Genomic DNA, 21218 nt, shown 5'->3' on the forward strand with positions numbered 1-21218 from the left:
TAACTTTCCTTCCAAGGAGTAAGTGTCTTTTAATTTCATGGCTGCAATCACCATCTGCAGTGATTTTGGAGCCCAAAAAAATAAAGTGTGACACTGTTTCCCCATCTATTTCCCATGAAGTGATGGGACCAGATGCCATGATCTTAGTTTTCTGAATGTTGAGTTTAAAGCCAACTTTCACTCTCCTCTTTCACTTTCATCAAGAGGCTCTTTAGTTCTTCTTCACTCTCTGCCATAAGGGTGGTGTCATCTGCATTATCTGAGGTGATTGATATTTCTCCTGGCAATCTTGATTGCAGCTTGTGCTTCTTCCAGCCCGGTGTTTCTCATGATGTACTCTGCATATAAGTTAAATAAGCAGGGTGACAATATACAGCTTTGACGTACTCCTTTTCCTATTTGGAACCAGTCTGTTGTTCCATGTCCAGTTCTAACTGTTGCTTCCTGACCTACATACAGGTTTCTCAACAGGTGGGTCATTACCACAATTTTTTAAAAAATCCATCCTTATTTTTGAAGAGAAACACCATAAAAATACTCATAATGAAAGACTAAATATAGGGATTGGGGGCAGGAGGAGAAGGGGACAACAGAGGATGAGATGGACGAATGGCATCACTGACTCGATGGACATGAGTTTGAGTAAACTCCGGGAGTCAGTGATGGACAGGGAGGCCTCGAATGCTGCGATTCATGGAGTCGCAAAGACTAAATATACAAAATATACAAAGACTAAATATATACAAATCTGTATAGTGCGGCTCCATTTTTTATGGAGACAAAAGATTAGAAACAATTAATATGTATAAGATAAGAGAAGATAGGTTTCACTATCTTTTTTTGTATTTACACAGGAGAACTACAATGAACACATTACTTTTTTAACACAGTTTTTACCAGCAGGAGAAAAAAAAATAAGTTTATACAAATTTGGTTTGGATCAACTTTTGCTTGCATTACAGAATATCAAGAAGTCTTTCAAGAATTCAAGACTTAATGCAGCTTCTCTGACTATGTCAGCTAAAATATTTTTTAATCATATTCCTCAAGCACCATCTTCTGAATGTTAATTTTGCTCTTCATAACTCAGATTTCCATTCTTTTTAAATACTACTAAAAATATACTGCAAAGAATTCCAAAAGAAATAGAAAAATCATTTCATACTTTATACAACCTGAAAATTTCTCAAATAAATAAGTGGTTCACTTATATGCCCACAGATTAGTTGAATATTAAAAGGTATCTTTTAAAGTTAATTTTATTACAAAACTTGTTTTCAACTGTATTTCAAACTGACATTTTATTATTCTTATTTATCTTATTTAGTCAGTCTCTTACAGTTTAAAAAAAAAGAAGTCTGCAAACACAATTTAGCTGTCACATAACTGTAATCTACAACAGAAGTCCTCTCCTACCTGCTCATTTCAGCAAAACTCTAAAAAATATGTACTTTCAGAATACAACAGCCCTTTTCCTTTAAATTCAACTTATAAAATAAATAAAACTATTATTGAAAAACACTGTAACCTATACAACTCTGGTGAAGGAAATGTCTGAAGACTATCACGGAATAAAAGTTTATTAACCAATTCACATGCTAAGTTTCTAACTCACTAGAGATGTTTTTACCCTTTAAGTAAATAATTTTACTGTTTTCAAAAGCTAAATGTTCTTCTGACTTCATTCTGACCCAGAGCTGGGTATATTTGTGAGTAACCTAGTAGAACGTAACACATGGCTGATGCTCACCTTTAACACCAGTCTGCAAGCAGCTATAAACAAAAACACACGTGACTTACACTGAAAGCGCCTCAGCAATAAGCGAATATGCTAAGAACCAACTGGCTAGTTACGGATGCCAACAGGTCAAATAAGTAAGAGTAGTAAACAAAAGGGAAAGACTTCACTTGAGAATATTTTAATAAGATGGACAAAACCTGTTTCAAGGGTTTGAACTAATTATTAAACATTTACAAACATACACTTTCCCTTAAAGAATATAAAAAAGAAAAATGAGTGAACGTAAAGTTCAAATTACACATTAAGTATTAGAGGTTTTTTCTGTAGGCGAGGCTTCTTCAAGAAGCCAGGCAGACACAACATTTTGTACTAAATATATGATGTAACATAAATGTTTAAGATACTTTGAATTTCCAAGTATCTCAAGTTGCATCTGTTAAAATATCTATAAAGTTCTTAATTAAGTGGAAAAAGTAAGAATGTTTAACATCCCAGTAAGAAATTTCCATTAGACATCAATAACCAGTTATCAATGTATTATACCTATATAATAACTATAACTTATCATTAAATCATTCTTAAACATTTTCAGAATTATCTCACAGGACTACTAAATGAATTAATAAAATAATCACTATCAATTTCATTTCACAGATCAGTAAGCCAGTATAGGGCATTTAAGTCAGTTCTTCTTGAACTTCAGTATGTACAAGAATCACGTGAGCATGTGTTAAAATGAAGTCTCAGGTAACTCTTCCCTGAGGTAGATCCCAGAAATCTGCATTTTAAATAAATAACATAGGTGATAATGGTACAGATACTCCCACCCACAGCCACATCTTTTGGGACCCTGACTTAAGTAATAAGTGACTAAGTTTAATCGCCTAAAACTCCATGTTTACTCTGAATCAAAGTTCCCAAATGTTTAGATGGCAGAGCTTTGCAGATCTCCATGAAAGATATGTAAAATTTTAAACAAGTTGAAAATACTACCTTCAGTTAAATTACGTACCTCTTATACTAAATTCTAGTAAAAACAAGTGGTAGTAGAGGTCTAAGTTTTAAGAAACTAAAAACAGAAGATTCTACCATTTCATTTTCTCTGTGAAATACAGGGAAAGCAGATAGTATATTAATTTAATGGCTTCTCCTGGTTTGAATACTGTTGCACTTTACTGAGTAGGGAGCTAAAATTTACCACAAATACCACAGGTTCTATGAACATAATAAAAAAATTAAGATGAAAATGTAAAAGCACTTAGAGCACAACTTTGGGAACACACTAAAACCACTGATGCACACTTTAAAAAGGTGAATTTTATGATATGTAAATTATACCTCACTTTTTGAAAAGAAAACAAGTGTTGGAAAATTTCAAACTCTTTAATATTTCCAGTAATTTTAAACTTCTAAGATATCAGCATTACTATTAAAGAGCATAATTATTTTCTGACCCATATCACATGCACTGTAAACCAGTGTAGAGATAATGAAGAGCATTTGTAAGGCCACTAGCTTGACAAAAATTTTAAATAAGAATTTTAATGCCACTGTTTATGTATTTATTTGCTCTTGAATTTTTCCAATAAAGTCCCACTTCATATGTCTTTTTTAACATGGTCATTTTCAAATTCTACAGTAATTTATTAGCTTCTTATAAAATAATCTTTGTATTTCTTAAACTGGGTATATACTTATACAACACACTGAAATATAATAAAATGGTTCTTAAGAACCAGGCTTTGAAGACAGATTACCTCTGCTTTTTCCCTCAGGCAAGTAACCGGCCCTTTCTATCCCATTTTCCCATAGGATGTAGTAAGAATTAAAAGCACCAGTATATGTAAGGCACTTATATCAGTGCCTGGGTGCTTAATAAACATACCATATGCATCATCTGCTTTAATTACATAATTATTATTTTTATGGAAAAAGGTCTCTCAGCTTAGAAAACTCACTAAAAATTCTGATAATATTAAAATTTCGATTTATCAATGAGTTCAAACATTTAGAAAGACTTGGACTAAAATCTTATTAAGAAATCTCAGTATTTACGCTGTATCTACTCTATTCACTAGTCCAATTTTCTCCAACTCTGAATCACTATTAGTCCTTTCCCTGACTCATCACATTGAAAGGTAGACAGTCTAGAATATAATGGGCATACCAAAAGGCATTTCTTAAGCTACCTGGATTTACAAGACTTAAAGTGGAACTTGTCCTATATAATGGTCAATAAATATGCTGAATAATTGCGACTTAAATTGTGTTCACTTAGAAGAGTTTCTATGTATCAAATGTTCCTTCAAACTATGGAGTAGGTATTATAACCCCATCTTGACTGAAAAACAAGGTATTACTTAAGAAAAATCAAAGATCCACACTTTCTGACTGCTAGCCAAAAGCAGACTTGTATTTTGCTGATGATTCAGTGTTCAAAATTTTGCTAAGCAAACTACAGACTACAGGGTTAGAAACAAACTCTTGAGCCTACAAATTTGACCTTAATTTCTTCTCCATTTCATACTTTCATTGTTTTCCCCATTTATGTTTAAATCATTTAAGATCAACCTCTAACAAAAAGTTATTGAAAAAGATCTAAAGAAATAAGCTAAATAATGCAAGATTGATTAACTCTTAAAAACTCCTTTTTCCCTAGACACACACATACACAAAAACTCAAAAACGTTTAAAATACTACTCTACAGTTTATTCACTTCCCATGTGATCTTGAGTCATTTAAACTCTCTAAGCCTCCATTTTCTCCTCTGGAAATGGGGATAAAAACTAACTATAACTACCATTGGGGATTGTTGTGAGCATTAATTAAGACAAAACGTAAAACACTTTAGCCGACCACAATGAAAACAGTTAAGTTTCAATAAATTTTAACTTTTATATTTAAATCCAAACTTTAGTGTCACTTGACCTCTATCTGAGACTTCCCAGGTGGCGGAAGCCGTAAAGAACCTGCGTGCCAATGCAGGAGAGGTAAGAGACTCGGGTTCAATCCCTGCATAGGGAAAATCACCTGGAGAAGAAAATGGCAACCCACTCCAGTATTCTTGCCTGGAGAATCCCATGGACAGGTGAGCCTGGTGGGCCACAGTCCACGGAGTCGCAAAGAGTTTTCACGATTGAAAGCGACTTAGCACTAGGTCTCTATCTATTGAAAGATTGTATTTTCTATGAAAACCACCTGTTAATCCATTCATGCACACCTACCCAATGGCAATAACCTCACAAGCACTCTGAAAACGTAGGTATAAATGTCGAGGAAGCCTTCCCCAACTAACCCTCTTGAGGTAGGTACCCTTCTCAGGAAAGAATCCGTACTTAACACTGTACTACTTAATACAGTTCCCTGTATTACTTAAGAACCCCTCTGTGGGCAAGGCCTGTGTCCTATTCATTTCTGCATCCCTAGAATGCAACCCAATAATTCTAAATCCTGACTCACATGGGGAGCTTATCAAAATATTAATACCTGGGATCCATCCCAGACCCATTAAATGTAAGAGGTCAAGAAGGGAGAAGTCAAATAATCAGCAAAGGGGAAGCATTTTTTAATTTCCTCACATAGTGTTGATATGATGCCACAGCTAAGAACCACTGCACTTTGACATTTAAACTACTATATAAACAGGTATATATGCATTTTATGTGTGAATACATGTATAAACATCATCTCTTTCCTTTAAACATACAACAATTTTAATTAACAATTAGTTACATGCTGTGTTAAGATGGCTTTTAAACTGTTAACTCAGTACGTACTTAAGTTTCATGTAATTATGCCTTCTTCCTAGATTACAGTTTTGCTACTTGAAAATATACACTGCCTTATTCTTGTTTTCTCCAGAGTGCTTATGATAGTGCCTTGAACAGAGACATGTAATAAACATGTGGCGGATCTAATAAATGTATAAAAAATATCAGCAGGAAGTATGTTACATTCAAGTTATCCAATTCGGGCTAGTACTCAAAAAAAAAAAGAAAAGGTAAAAATTTAGGAAAAAGTTTTTAAAAAAAAAACTCTTACTTAGTAAACAAGAGCAACTAAAGTTTATCTCAGGAATGAGCATCTGTATATTTGCATTTATTATAGCCATCGCATGCAGTTATCCCACCACCTACACGTTAGGATTCTGAACTGCTTCCTTACTAAAGCTATCCTCCAGTTGCTTGTATCATCTTTATCTGCTGTCAGGTTCTTTTGTGATAATTTTATAGTTACTCTGAAATCAGTAAAATAAGTTAATGAAAGTCACAACAAATGTTTTACACAGATGCTTAATAAATATTTTGAAGAAATTTAATGTTTATCGAACATTAAAACAGACTCTTTGCATACAAGTTACATGCTAAACTACTAATATAAACTTGGTTGGGAATAATGCCTGAAAATAAGAGATTAGTCATGCAACACTATATACATATATATATGTGTGTGTGTGGATATATATATATATAAGTCTACTTTTGAATATTGACTGATGATCTTTTTATATTTTATAATACTTTTATATTTTATGCCTGAAAATTTCATAAATTATATGACTTTTTAAAATAGTAGTGTTAAACTGTATTATACAAGAAACTCCACAGCAACTGGCATTTACAATGTTGAAACTACTAATAGAAATGAATGGTACATGATTAACATAATCTGAAAGACTTTATTTTTTTAAAAACTGAAAATATGGGGAGGAGGAACTCAAGAAATATGCCTGTTAATTAGATACTGTGGTAAAACATTACCATGTTTTGTTGGGTCCTACAGCATGAAACAGATAAAGCCATAGTTACCACAAAAAGAAAGCAGTACTCAATTCCCTATTCAATAAAAAAGGTTCAAATTCCACAGACAAAAAAATGGTACCCTGGGTTGTTTGTTTTTAAGGAAGATTAAATTTAGGAGTTGCCAACACCCAAACGAAAAACATTCCAGAGTATCAGACTCAATTGTAACGGGGAGTCATCTACATTCTCAGCACTGTATTCCCTTACCCAAAACATGTCTATTAACATAGGATGTTTCTTAGGACCTCACAAGATACACCATACTTATTTCTCCCAGTAAACATTACCCTTGTTAAAAAAACAAACACAAAAAGGTATTGAGAAAGAACAATTTTAGCACAAGCAGCTAGACAAAAAAATGAAGCTTAACATCTGCCAAGAGATCTCCCAAAATAAGACCCCTGTCAAATGAACAATGAGGAAAAGATTGGAAATGACAAATTATTTTATTTGGACCATCAGCTATATTTAAAAATAACGCTGAGGAATGTAACTTTTCCAAAGCCTTCTCTTCAGTTTCCCCTTAATCTTCATATTTTTAACTTAAAAAAAACCCTAGAAATTTGATTACCACTCTCATGAATTCCTTTTAAAGCAATTTAATGAATAACAGATCTTTTGTGCAAGTAGCAAACCACAAAGGACAGTTTTGCTGGCTGATAAAAATCTTCCTGAAACATGCATAAAAATATACCCTTCAAAGACAAACTGATTTTCTAGGTATGGAAATCATATTACGACTCAAAAATTTGGTATGTTTGGTACACACCCTAACTTATTGCAGATGTTTTTATCTGAACCACAATTAAAGTTGGTGAATTCTTACTATTTACTTACTGTGTGTCAAAGTTGAATACATTAGAAGGCCAGGAGGGGGGAAAAAAAAAAAAAGGTTAAAACCTTATAGCCAATAAGCAAAAGATGCAACTACTTCGGGTGAAACATGATTGTCTTATCACTTCCCCAAGCCGGTGAGTTACTATTAAAGCAACTAAAAACTTGTTGACGATTGTTTTGTTGAGTAGAGAGAAGTGCTGTTATACCATAAGTAAAAAAGTTTCACCAGGCAATCTAATAGGAAGGTGCTGCTGCTGCCCACAGAAATGTTTTTGAGACTGCTCAAAAATACCAAAAAAGAGAAAAAATCAACCACCACTCCCCCCCGAAAAAAAATTCCCAAACCTACCACAAATGTTTTCCAGAATACATAGGGTCAAATACTTCAACACAAGGAGAGAGCAAAAGAACTGTGGGTTGCTACAGCGTTCCTATTGTCCAGAATACCACTCAGGAAAAAAGTGTGTGTGTGTGTGTGTGTGTGTGTGTGTGTGTGTGTGTGTGTGTGTGTGTGTGTGTGTGTGTGTGTGTGTGTGTGTGTGTGTGTGTGTGTGTGTGTGTGTGTGTGTGTGTGTGTGTGTGTTTGCGCGCGGATATACTTCTTGGGTTCACTGAAAGATAAAGCTGTCTGGGTAGTGCTAAGGCCAAGTTTTCTTTACAGGTGCTAATAAACACTGCTAAAAGGGAAGAAGAGATAAACGATCCGATAACTTAAGACCGACACCTGGGAAACTAGAGTACGTCGTCATCACCATTCACCAATTTTTCTAACTGATCAAGCAGAAACGAGGTAGGCAAGTTCTGAAGCCCCATGGAATCTTTCCACCAGTGAAAAGAAGGCTCTGGTGTCTGAGATCTTAGCCAGGAAGCCTGAAAAGCACGTGTCCGACTCTGGGTTGGGGAACTTCCCAGGAAGCGTTTGTTGAGAGTAAAACTCCATCACCCCCCCGCCTGCCTACTCTGAGAAAGGCTAAGAAGTGCAGGCTCGAGGGGGAAAGCTCTGGGTCCCAGAGAGATGAGACCTGGAGGCGGCAGCCCTCCAGGGTCCGGCCGCGGCCCCGACCGGCTCACCTCTGCGGCGGGGATGTTGACCACGCCGGTGGATCGCCGCTTCTCCCGCAGCTTCCTCTTCTCGATCTGTCCCTTGCCTTTCCTGGCGCTGGGGCCCGAGCTCTTGCCCTTCTCCGGGGCGCAGTCCCGCTCCTCCTCGCCGCCCCGGGCGGGCGCTGCCCCCGAAGTGGCGGCGGCGCTTGGGGGGGACTCGTCCTCCGGCCGCCGCGGGGCGGGGGCGGCGCGGCTCAGCGGCGCAGGGCCCACGGCGCAGTTCACGCCCCCGGGGCCGGGGGCGGCAGGTGCGGCGGCGGCGGCGCCGCCGCCCGGGAGGTTGTTGTTGAGCTCGTTGGCTGCCGCGGCGGCGGCCGAGGTGCCCAGGGCCCCCGGCGGGAGCTTCCCAGCCGCGTCGCCGGTGCCCCCGGCGGGGGCGGCCGGGCCCGCGGGATTCTGCTTGGCGCGCATCTTCTCGCGCTTCGCCTTCCACTCCTCCAGGAAGTCTGTGGTGCTGCCGCCGCCGGTCCGGTAGCCACCGGTCGCCATATTCCCAGCGGGGCCGGCCAGGCTCTCACCTCAGGCCGCCCGCCCCGACTCCGGCCGCCGCCGCCTCTTCCTTCCCGCCGCCCGGAGGAGGCGAGGGGACGACCCCCGGGGCGCTGGGGCGGCCGCGCCTCCCGCCGGGACCGGCTGGTCTGCAGGGGAAACACAAAAGGGGGCGGGGAAGGGAAGCGTGAGGTCCTCGCCCGGCTCGAGGGTCTGCCCCGGGGCAGCGCCCCTCAGGGCCCTCCTCCCGAGAGCGCCCCTACTCAGCCCCGCAGGCGAGGAGTCGCCGAGTCGCCACCCCGCCGAGTTTCTCCGACGCACCTACACGGCTGGGCCCGCACGGTCGCCGCCCCTGGAGGGGAGGAGAGAGGCAGGGTCCCCGTCCCCGGCGGTCGCGGGGGACCCGAGCCAGACCCGCCACCTGTCGGCCCGTCGCATCTCCAGCCCTCGCTCCGCTCTGGGCTGCCCACCGCCGACACCCTGACCGTCGCGGGGCGAGGCGCCGAGCCCCCTGACCGACTCGCGGAGGAGGCGGGACGGGTCCCGACCCAGCCGTCCAACCGAGTCCAGGGGCACAGGCTGGTGTGGAGAGCGCGCACTGCCCCGGAGGCCCCTTACCTGAGAGGACTTGGGGGGGACGAGGAGCAGGGCTGGGAGCGGGCGCCCAGGTGAGCCGAAGCGGCCGCGCGCGAGAAGCCACGGCCAACTCGCCGTCCGGAGCCCGCCGTTCTCCCGGGCTGGGAGGGAGGGAAGGGGGGAGGGGAGGGAGGGGAGGGAGGGGAAGGAGCGGAGCCGAGCGACGCCGAAGCGCGGGCGGAAAGGACCGAGGCGGCGCGCGAGGGGCGCGGCGCGCGGCGGGGGGCTGTGCCCGCCGACGCCCCGCCCCCCGGCGCTCAGGTGCGCGGCGCCGGGTCCGGCCCGCCGCCGCCAGCCCCGCGGACGCCGCGGCGACCGCGCATTCCTGGGCGCGCAGCCGCGCGGCGTCCGGCCTCCCGGCGCCTCCGACTCTGGAGCGCGAAAGGCCCCGCACGCCCTTCTGCCCGCTCCTCTTCTCCGCCTCTCCTGTCTCCCACCACTCTTCCTTTTAAGTACAAGACATACTCTTCCAGGGAAAAGTCTCCAATGCTGCTGGCTGAAGGGGAAAAGGCAATCAACTGGTGATGATTTAGGGCCTGACTAGCCAGGATGGGAGAAGACTCTCGCTTCTCTTTTCCTCGTCGCTGCGTCCTTTTCAGATGCACTAGGGTGGCAGGAGGAGAGTAGGAAGAACTGAAACCCAGCTCCCCCCTCCTTCTATGTCTGTGGTCTCAGGTGAGAGTGTCGCTGAAAGGAGGGGCTTCAATTGTCAGTGTATTATCAAGGCTTTACTATTATCTTAGGCTTGCAGGAACAAAATGTTAAACTCATTTTAAAATATATTGTATCGGCGATCCCAATCAAATTGGAGTTTCCTCTTAACTCTGCCTCTACACCTCCTCTTCACAGATAGTGAATGTAGCCGCAAAGCTTTCTCCCAAAGTCCTAAAGCTGCTTTGAGGCTGATTTGATATGAGCTGGGGCGGTGATTGTCTCTATTCTTCTTCCATAGGATTAACGTGCCATACGATAAATCTTATCTTCAGATTAAGATCATCTAAGATTTCGGGATCAAGGTAGGCTGAACTGCCCCCGTCAGGGACCTGAGGAGGCAGACTTCAGGGTATCAGAGTAATGCCAGGGCACATCACTGTCAAGTGTACAAATGCCCGGTCACCATTTTGTAAAAAGTAGGCGAGCACTGAGTCACATTCTTACCTAACGTAAATCTTTCTTCCTACTTAGTACTACCTGTTTTGCCCAGGTGGCACATGGTGGGTGAGCCCTCAGCGTGGGCCTGCCCAGGAATAAGGACAGGACACAGTGATTCACATGCTATTTATTTGTCAGAGGGGAAAGTCACCCAGTTCTCCTCTTTGGTCTGTCTGCTGGGAGTGAACATGTGGATAACCCGGATTGAGTTCTGGAAAACCCTTGAAAAAATTAAAGGCCTTCCTCGGGAATCGGTTTAAAAGGCTGAGCCTGGCTGGTACCAACCTGGGTGCGCCACTTGAAACTCCTCAATTAATGATTCATTGCGCTGTTTTCTGAGTTTTAAGGGCAGGAGGGTAGGAGGGAGGAGGTTTGGGCATTAAACAGGTTCATGTTAATATGCTTTGTAACTTCCCAGAGGATTTTCTCTTGGAGGGACTGCAGGATATAATGGAAAGAGGATATAATGTACGTGAATTCAAACATATAAACCGCTGAGCAATCCTGGGCATGTTCTTTAAATTCTCTGAAACTCAGCTTTCTTTACTATAAAGCCAGTAATAACATATAAGTTAAGAATTGAACATTGCTTGGTCAAGGATAACACTCCATAAGTGTAATCTCTTTTATTAATAGGATTTTTTAAAATCTCTTTTATTAATAGGATATTGAATAGAGGCCTGGGTTTCTAAAGGTGAGGGGAGATACAGACCAAAAAGATAAGATACTAAATACACATTATGAACTTGAAAACAATAGATCCTGAATGACCTAGGATAACACTCTGCCACATAATTTATCACTGCATCTCTTAGACCAGTTCTCTTAGTATTAACAAGTGCTGAGTCAGGAATGTTGGTTGCTACTGACGTGTGACTTCGGGAAAGTTGCTTAACTTTTGTACCTCTGTTTACTTACATACAAAATGGGGATAATAATACTTCCTACATTGTGAGTGTGCTGTGAAAGTGCCTGAGATCCTTAGATAAAAGGTAGTATGTGAGTACCAGAGTAGTTATTATTAGCCTATAAAGTGTCCTAGCAATCATGGATGAAAGCAATTATTGAGGTGCAAAGCACTGTGTATTATTATCGTTTATTATATCTTTTGTCTTTACCTTACCATTCTCAATATTCCCAAAGATATATTTCACAGCCAGACTGCTTCCATCATTGCATCCAAATACTTAGCTGAGTCAGTTCTAAATTGCCACGCTTGCATGTCATCAATCTTTCTGTACAAGCGTTCTGATGAAATAATCCCCAAAGACTCCAGGCCTGTTTTCTCAACTGCAGCACTGTGGACATTTGGAACTGGATAATTCTTTGGGGGTGTCGTCCTATCCATTGCAGGATGTTTAGCAGCATCCTTGACTTCTGTCCTCTAGATACCTACCAGGAGTTGCCTCCACCCCCAGCTGTGACTTTGTCAAGTTCAGTTTCTATATGTCAGTCCCAATTTTCCCCCAAACTTTCTTCCTCTCAATGCAGTTAATCATGTCAGATGATCTGTCGGTTCTCCTTTTCTTGGAGGGATCTCTCCTGGAGCTCTCCACCCCCTACTCTACTCTGGACTGATTTTTAAGGCTCATTGCTCTGTGCTTATCCTGGGATTCTACTTGCCTAACATCCTGGGAATCATTTCCTATACAGACTCCTTGTTTCCTGAATTCCATATTGTCCTCTTTTCCTTTATTTTAGTTGAGTACTCCTTCAGTATACTCTGGAGGTCAGATTGCACATTCTTGGAGACTGTGTATGTTGAAAACTGGTTTTCTTTTGTCTTCACACTTGGTTAATAGTTTGGCGGGGCTTAGAATTCTAGGTTGGAAATCATTTTCCTTTATAATTTTGAGGGCATCACTATATTGTCTTCTAGTTTCCAGAGTTATAGTTGCCAGAAGACCAGTGGCACTCAGATTTCTTTGTCTTTCTCTCTCAAAGTTTTGGAACTTCTAACCCATCTTCTTAATTATCTTAAAGGTTTGCCATGGTTTACCTTTTTTCATTATATGTTAGGCACTCAGTGGGCCCTCTAAATCTGCCCTCTGGCCTTCAGCTGGGAAATTGTCTTTGGTAATCCTTCACTTCCATTTCCTCTATTCTCTTTCTGGAACCCCTACTAAATAGTTGAATTTCTAAGTGTTCCCTAGTAACTATTTGTCTTTTCTAGTTTCTGTCTGTTTGGCATATTATTCTGTTTTCAGGGATATTTCGTCTCTTATTTGCCAGACTTTCTATCGAATTTTCTGTTTCTGTCACCATTTTTTCTGTGATCTGTTTCTTAGTCTCTCTGTGTTCTTCCATATTTCCCTGTTCTTGTGTCACATTCATTATCTTCTCTTTCTAAGGAAATTCCTTTAACTTTTCTTCTGCTGGTCCTACACTGCGTCTCTTATCTATATGTTCCCTTTCATACTCTTGATTATTTCAGTCTTCATTTTTCATTTTCCTGTTTTTACCTTATCAGTCTGCTATTCATTCATATTTTATTTATTTATTTACTGGCCACTCTGTGTGGCCTGCAAGACCTTAGTTCCCTGACCAGGGATCAAACCTGTGCCCCCTGCAGTGGAAGGGCAGAGTCTTAACCACTGGACCGCCAGGAAAGTCCCTGTTCATTCATATTTTAGACTGAAGCATTGAAAAGTTGACTGGATGCTCTTCTCTCAAAAGGCAGAATTTGTTGACTGATGGTCCCAATTTAGGGAGCTGGTATTTGGACCCAGGTGTTTTGTGGAGGCATGTGTCAATTGTCAGCATCTATGGGGTTTTCTCCTGGCCACATCAGCTTCCCAGAAAGAAACTGTTTCTGTCTGTGATGCTAGTTGTCAACTGTTTCAAGTGCCAAGTAAAGAGAAGGGACTGGGGGAATCTCAAAACTTAATATGCAAAAAAAAAAAAAAAAAAACTTAATATGCAGATTTCACTCAGTCCCTATGCTTGAATGCCTGTTGTGTTCAAGTTCAGTACATTTGTAATTCCGACAGCTCCAGTGCATGAACTTCCCAATCCTCTACCAATATCAGGAGAGACAGCAATCAGGAGAGACAGCCTCCTTGTTATTAGGCCTTAGAGCGAGGACTCGAGAATCTAATTGTCCTTTATGTAGATTTTTAGCCAATTCTTTTTTTTTTCATTCCCATTCTTTCTTCCCTTTCTGAAGTATATGCTGCTGCCTCTAATTTCTGAGCTTTCTTCTTTAGGACATAAAGGAATCCTTCTTGCTGACTTTGTCTCTTGAAGGTGGTTAGAATTCACCTTTTTCTTCTCTGCTAATGTCTGTTTTTCATCTTCCATCTTCCAAAATTTTGCTCTCATTTCCCATCTTCTTGGTTGTTACTGGTTTATCACTTTACTTTCATTTTAGTGAAGTTACTTGAGGGAGTAGTAGCGATAAGTGTGTTCAGTCTGTTATGTTTAACAGGAGGTCTAATGTATCCATTTTGCAGATTTCTAGATACTTTCACATCTGATCTGTGATCAGGCTAGACAAGTAGAGACCTCTGCCTCTTATTCTCACCCTGATTGAAGTACATCTTAAGTCCCTATTGAGTGACAGTATTGGGAAGAACTCTATGAAATGTACTGTTTTCTGGAGGCTGTTTATGAAAATTACATGACATAATGTTCCCAGGAAAAAATGTCTGACATTAATACTAAGAATAGTTGAATTTTCCTTTGTTACTTTTTTAACCGTAGTAAAACTATGTGTTTTATAGCTAGAAAATATTCCCTTTTTCCATCGACTGCTGTTAAACGTTAGGCAAGATTTGTGGCCTATTTGGGGAAGATTTAGGTTTTGTTGTGTCTGAAGCTTATAAAACTTAGGGCACCTTCTTTAAGAAAAAATAGATTAAAAAAATAAATGTTTAGAATGAACAATTTTTAAAATTATAAATTTTTAACAAATTGAAAAGTGCCATAAACATCACAAAAATCCAGAAAAACAACCTAAATTATTCACTAGTTTACTCTTTGACATATTTCTATAATCCTGTTTATCTGCATTTTTATGATTGATTTTATTATTATGAGTTGATGCATAAAATATCTGGCTTCATACATGTATCCTCTGTTTGTAGTACACAAATACATAGATTTGTGCACCATAAACGCTGGACCTCTGATAAATTCTCTTTGTACTATTTGCATCAAGAAATAAAATAATGTTTCATTTTACACCTTGAATTATGGAATATATAACTGATAGAAGAAAACTTCTGTTTTGACTGGATGTCAGTGAAAGCAGAATCTTCTGCTAATTTTACACTTCTGATGATTAGAGCTATTTCCCACAGACTGAATTTAATGCCATCATACTTGCCGCCTCCTACAAAGAGCAACCTCCTTGCTGCTTTCACCAACCAACTTCCCAGTCACTCTGACTTACTAAGGACCTCTGCTCCTGGCTGACTATCTGTTTCTCCTACTTCTGTCAGCTCTTAGTGATAACGTGTACAGAGATTATCCAGTATCCGGGCCTCTCAGATGCTTGAGCTCCTCACTTCTGATATCACTTTCTCTTTGCCCTTCTGTGGCTAGCCATTCCCACAGTTATGTCATCGCCTCCAAATTGTCAGTTTAAACATCCATTTTTCAACCATTCTTCCTACCCCTTTAGTACACTTACTCGGGTACCCCACTCCAGCCAATTTATAATCTACTGATCCTGCCAGTTTTTCATTATCTGACATGCCTTTTTCTTGTCCTAACTTCCTTACTCAGCTTAGATTTTATTTCTTTTATTTAATTTTATTTTTCAGCTTAGATTTTAAAGCTGGTCATTATTCACCTCTTCTGTGCCTACAGCTGCTCACCCAAAATAAGGTTAATTAAGAATACCGTGGCATCCTTCCTATGCGTGCTGCTCAGTCACTAAGCGGTGTCCGACTCTTTTGCAATCCTGTGGACCATGATCCTCCAGGCTCCTCTGTCCATGGGATTCTCCAGGCAAGAAAACTGGAGTGGGTTGCCATTTCCTACTCCAAGGGATCTTCCCGACCCACGGATCGAATCCACGTCTCCTGCAATGGCAGGTGGATTCTTTACCACTGGGCCACCTGGGAAGCATTGCATGATCGTAGCCTCAACCGGGCGACCAGGCAGCACATATTGTCTGGCAATCCTATAGTCTTGTAAGTTTGTTCTCCTGTGCTGCAGAATGAGAAGTTAACATCAGTCCCTTAAGCCTCCAAAATCTCCTTATCCCACCCTTGGCTCTCCGTTGATGAACTTGCCTTCCCACTCAGTAGGATCTACCTGAGTGTGGCTTCTCATCTTGCTAAGACACCTCTACCCACCATCTGGATCTACTGCGTGCCGCCTTACTTTTAGATGACGTTCTCAGCTCCTTTCAAAGGCAGTCCTGCCATCTGTCTCTTTCCCCTTTGGAGGGCTTCACTCCTACAATTAAACTCTCCTCTCATGCATAATTTCTTCTTTTAAGTAATTCCCTTCAACATACAGATGCACTCTATATTAATCTCCTCTGTATTTGTTTTCTACTTACTGCTCTAACAAGCCTCCTCAGACTTGACATCTTCAACAACATGATTTTACCATCTTACAGTTCTGTGGATGTCTTACAGGGAATGGGTCTTACTGAGTTAAAATGAAGGAACCGGCAGGGCTGCATTCCTTTCTGGACGCTCTCTGGAAGAATCCATTTCCTTGCCCCTTCCAGCCTCTAGAGGCCGCCCACATTCCTTGGCGCTTGGTCGTCTTCAAAGCAAGCAATGACCCTTCTCTCTGTGCGTTGCTTCCATTGTCAAATCTCCCTATGACTCTCTTCTGCCTCCCTCTTCCACCTGTAAGGATCCTTGAGACTATATTGGGACCACCTGGATAATCTATTTTAAAATCAATTGACTAGCAATCTTAACTCCATCTTACATTGAATCTCTTTTTGCCATATAATTTTTTAATATATTCACAAGTTCTGGGGATTAGGGTCTGGAATTCTTGGGGGTCATTGTTTTTCCTACTGTCCCTCTTAAAGAAAAATATTTCAGTGACTCTAGAATCTAATCTGGTCAATGTCCTTTCTCTCTGTCCACGTTCACAGTCAAAAGTCTTGGAAGAGCTATCTTCTTTCCCTGTTGCACTCTTGTGGGACTGAGCCATTAACCCGTGGGTTCTGTGCAAACTGGCCAGTTAGTGTTATACCTGAATTGCAGGGCATCCAGTTGGTGTCCAGAGAGTGGGAGAACTGGTTAGTGTGGGAAACCCCTGCACACATTTGGAGTCAGATGTGTTCAAAGAAAGGAACACAGCGTTTCCTGTCTCACCTGGTCAAGATGAAAATGTGATTTCCTGACAACCTAGCAGTTGCACTCTTAGGAATGTACCCTATAGAAACTAAGACATGAGCAGAGGGACACGTGGACATACGTGTTCACTGCAGCACTAATTAAATAGTGAGAAAATGGAAAAGTTACTTGTAGTTAGCAGGAGAGTGGATATATAAATTATAGTTTAGTAGTACAGTGGAACATTTATATCATTTCAGAAACATCATCTCAAACGAGTTTCAAATGGATATGTAGGGAATTCCCTGGCAGTCCAGTGGGTCCAGTGGTTAGGATTCCACTTTCACTGCCCAGTGCCTGGTCAGGAAGCTAAGATCCCCCAAGCAGTGAAGTGCAGAAAAGAAGAAGACGGATACATAAAGCATGACACTAGTCACATAAATTTCCAAAAGGTACAATAGTACAATACTGTTGACAGATGCATACTTTTGTAATATAAATGCAAATATTCAGCTTATTAGTTATTAATACTTCTGACACCGATGGAAGGAAAAGGTATAGGAGCTATAATGTTAGTGTTACTTATGTTTTATTTCTTTAAAAAGGAAACAGATCTAAGAAAAATGTGCATTAACATTTGTTAAATCTCCGTGTAGGGGCTACCTAGATTATTTGTTATATCATTTTCTGGACTTTTGTACATTTGAAATATGCTGGAATTTAAAGTAATTTTTAAAGGAAAAAATGCTTGAATTTGTATAGTATAAATAGTTTCATGCAACAAGTTGTGGTTTTAAAAGTCTGAAACTTTAACAAAATTGAACTTGCCTGACATGTCGCCTGACATGTCTTAGGATGAACTTAAAATGTCCCCTTTTTTTGCCAAGCAAAAGAAGACATCAAATTCTAGCAACTTTAATGAAGCCGTGCACCCTAGAAATATTTGAAATGGTCTATGGCTTGAGGCAAAGGAAGAAAACCGAAGTCATGCCAGTGTCAAAAGTCATGTTTCCCTTCAGAATCATGGATCCTTATCTGGAAATAAAGATCTAATAAATCATGGATCTAAATCTGGAAACAGATTCTTCAACTGATTCTTAAACCACTTACCTTCAACAGGCAAACAACCAGATGAAACCACTGATGCCTCTCATTTTAACCAGATCTTCCATTATTGTTCTTTTTTTTCATACACTGGTGCCAGTGAACAAGTATTCCAGTTTTTCTGACCCCCTTTTGGAGACTTGGCAAACCCTTGTCATTTTCCAAATGGTGAAAAAATGTCTTTGTCCTGGAAAACGTTATGTGACTGGAATATTTTGGTTTCTGGGTACAGATGGAGCACCTGAACTCACTGACACTCCTGGTTGGTCTTCTTCGCTCAGGACACTCCATGCACTAGCATGAGTCATTGCTCTCAGCATCAGCAGGAATTGGGCTGTGCCCCCAGTTCCTAAATGAGACTTTGCTGGTCCTGATAGCAGCCTTTTCAAGAAATTTTAACTAGAAAAGAGATCAGAAGAGGAAACTCTTCTCTATTACACTTAGTCCACTGACTTTCCAAAAAACAAATTGTAAAGTATGTGATTGAACTTCATGCATAAGTTGTAGATGTGCTCAATAGAGATAGAGAAGAAGAGAGAAAAACAACTTAACTGAGAGGTGTGCATTCCTAGTTTTGTTATATCATAGGTGTGTTTGACCATGACACTAAATAAATCTTTTGATCCGAGGTCCTACATGGGGCATTATGGATGCTGCTAAAAGAAACCCCATCAGCTTTTACAGCTCAGCTGTCATGTGAGGAAGTGAGGACAGAAAGCAAACAACAGTGTAAACTTTCCATTGAAGAGGAAGGACTTCCTGTGGTTTGAAGCTCAAAGTCTTGTTAGTGTCTCTGCAAGTAGAAATCTTCAATACCCCAAAATACCATAAAATTCTTTTGAACATTACTTGTGCTTAGATCACTTTAAAATTAAAACATGAATTCATCATCCTTTTTGGCTCACAGAAAGCTTCAATAATGTATACCTCACCCAAGATGGTTCCATTGATTCACAGTGGTGACGAGGAGACATGAATTTAAATAGTCTTGGAGTATGTACTTTAACCTATATTAAGCCACTATTTTCAGAGCTTTTTGCCATTAAAAGAAATAGAAATTAAATGGATGACATAGATGACATAACATGACTTCTTATTCAGATCAAAGGAGCCTTTCACTGGAATTTACTATTGAGTAAAGCTAAGATTGCCTTTTATTTTGCAGATGTCTAGGTTTAACTTAAATTAATAAAGATAACATTTTGCATTATAATACTTATAGCAGTTATTTATTGCTTACTACAAGCTAAGCACCAGGCTATTAATTCATATACAGTGTCTAACCCTTTCAATATTAAATATTACATCCCTTTCACAGATCAGAGAATTGAGGCATCAGAGATTAAGTAACTTACCAGTGCCACACAGCAAATACATAATAAAACCAAATATTCAGCATGGATCTGTCTGATTCCACAGTCCATCCTTATATGTCAAAGGAATTAAATTTCAATAAAATAAACAACTTGACCAGCTTGGTGTCTGGACATTTTCCTATGAAAGATTTCTTTTGATTTTATTAAAATGTGAGGGCTTCATACTCAGTAAATTTTAGGGCTGAGAACAAGTGGACCAGACAAACCACGTAACGTGTGGGGGCCCCTGCACAGCCCCTCTCCTCCCTGTCCTTGCATCCGTGGGCCTGGCAAACAGCGGGTACTCTCTGTACGAATATTTGTCAGACGGCGCACTGGCAGGCTGGCTGTCCTGAGGTTGCCCTGGAAGTCATTTGCCTGTCTCCCAGAGCTATACTTGGGAGGTGGGCACAGTTTGGGGTGGGGACGTATTCCTTGATGTTTGTGCCATAGCCTTTGATCCTCCAGCTTTGCAGATTTAGAACCCTGATTTTGCCAGCATTTAAAGAGCTTATCAATGTCTCAGGGACACACAGTCACATTAACGTAGCTCACTTGCCTGGACTACATTTTCTAAGAGCCAAATAACTCAATTTATAATGAAAAATGTGAAGGTCAGAAATCCAGGAATGTTAAGGTCACTGTGAACAGTGTGTATTCAAGAAGGCAGACCTACATGGGAGTGAAAGCCGGCCTGGAAGCTTACTTGATAAGTATGGAAAAATGAACAGGAGGGGTTAATGAGAGGAATCCGGGTGTTTACTGGCCTCTGCTAAGAGAGCCTGAGACATTTATCTCCACAAATGGGGAGAGTCCTGCCAGACTGAAGACAACAGAATGACTCTCCACAGGACCTTTGCATTCCTACTCTTGTTTGCTAAGGGGGCTGCTAACCCTGCGTCTGAGGGACACATTCTTCCTTTGCATATGCTAATGACTTTAATCTGGTTACGGTCCTGTTTTATTGGTCAGACCTCTTTCAGGTGAATTTGCATATCATTGCAGAATCCATTTAATGACTTTTTTAAAAAGCTCAATTCCCCTAAGGCAATTTTATTGGTGGGCATTCTACTATAACTTTAGTGTACTCATTGTATTTTCTAAGGCCACTCAACAGATCTTCCAGTAGAAACTGCTCCTCCTAATTTTTTTTTTTCCTCCTAATTTTAATGTCAGTATATAAGCTGTATGAAGGAGATTATATTCAGTCATTCACGCAGTGAATATTTGAAGGTTATACCTACTATGCATCAGGCTTGTTCCATACAAGTTACTGTCTAAGTAATAGAGGACACAGGCAAATGACTCCTCCTGCCTTCCAGCAGCCTGCAGGTGTGGAAACACATGTAAACAAAAAGAGATCCCAAAAAAGACCGAATAAAAAAGACTTGTGAACAAAATGATGATGTTTAGTTCTAAATAGAAATAAGAATGGGTTGTTATAAAACTAATAATAACCTACTGGGACTTCCCTGGTGGTCCAGTGGTTAAGACTCTATGTTCCCAATGCAGGAGACCCAGGTTCGATCCCTGGGTCTGGAAGATCCCTTGGAGAAGGGAATGGCTACTTCATTATTCTTGGATGATGAAGAATCGGACATGACTGAGCAACAAACTCTTTCACTTTGAGGGAACTAGATCACACATGCTGCAACTAGGACCTGGTCTAGCCAAATAAACTTAAAAATGAAACAAATGAAACTAATACAGACCTACTGTATACACAGGGAACTCTACTCAATACTC

At 40.8% G+C, this 21218-nt stretch overlaps 1 protein-coding gene and 1 long non-coding RNA gene across 2 annotated transcripts in view; one reads left to right on the top strand and one right to left on the bottom strand.

The window, feature by feature from the left end:
- The window catches only part of PAWR (pro-apoptotic WT1 regulator), a 116868-nt gene extending 107761 nt beyond the window's left edge, over window positions 1-9107 (bottom strand). The window contains exon 1 of the mRNA XM_043880242.1: window positions 8453-9107. Within this exon, the coding sequence (XP_043736177.1) occupies window positions 8453-8974 (522 nt within the window). The 5' untranslated portion in view covers window positions 8975-9107. The remainder of the gene's footprint in view (window positions 1-8452) is intronic.
- A 902-nt stretch (window positions 9108-10009) lies between these two features.
- Window positions 10010-19561, top strand: LOC122679503. The gene is made up of 3 exons (XR_006336420.1): window positions 10010-10285; window positions 10563-10626; window positions 17901-19561. It is a non-coding gene; the product is annotated as an uncharacterized LOC122679503 (long non-coding RNA).
- The last annotated feature ends 1657 nt before the right edge of the window (window positions 19562-21218 follow it).

This window comes from Cervus elaphus, chromosome 3, assembly GCF_910594005.1.
Source record: "Cervus elaphus chromosome 3, mCerEla1.1, whole genome shotgun sequence".
In the NCBI taxonomy this organism is placed as follows: Eukaryota; Metazoa; Chordata; class Mammalia; order Artiodactyla; family Cervidae; genus Cervus; species Cervus elaphus.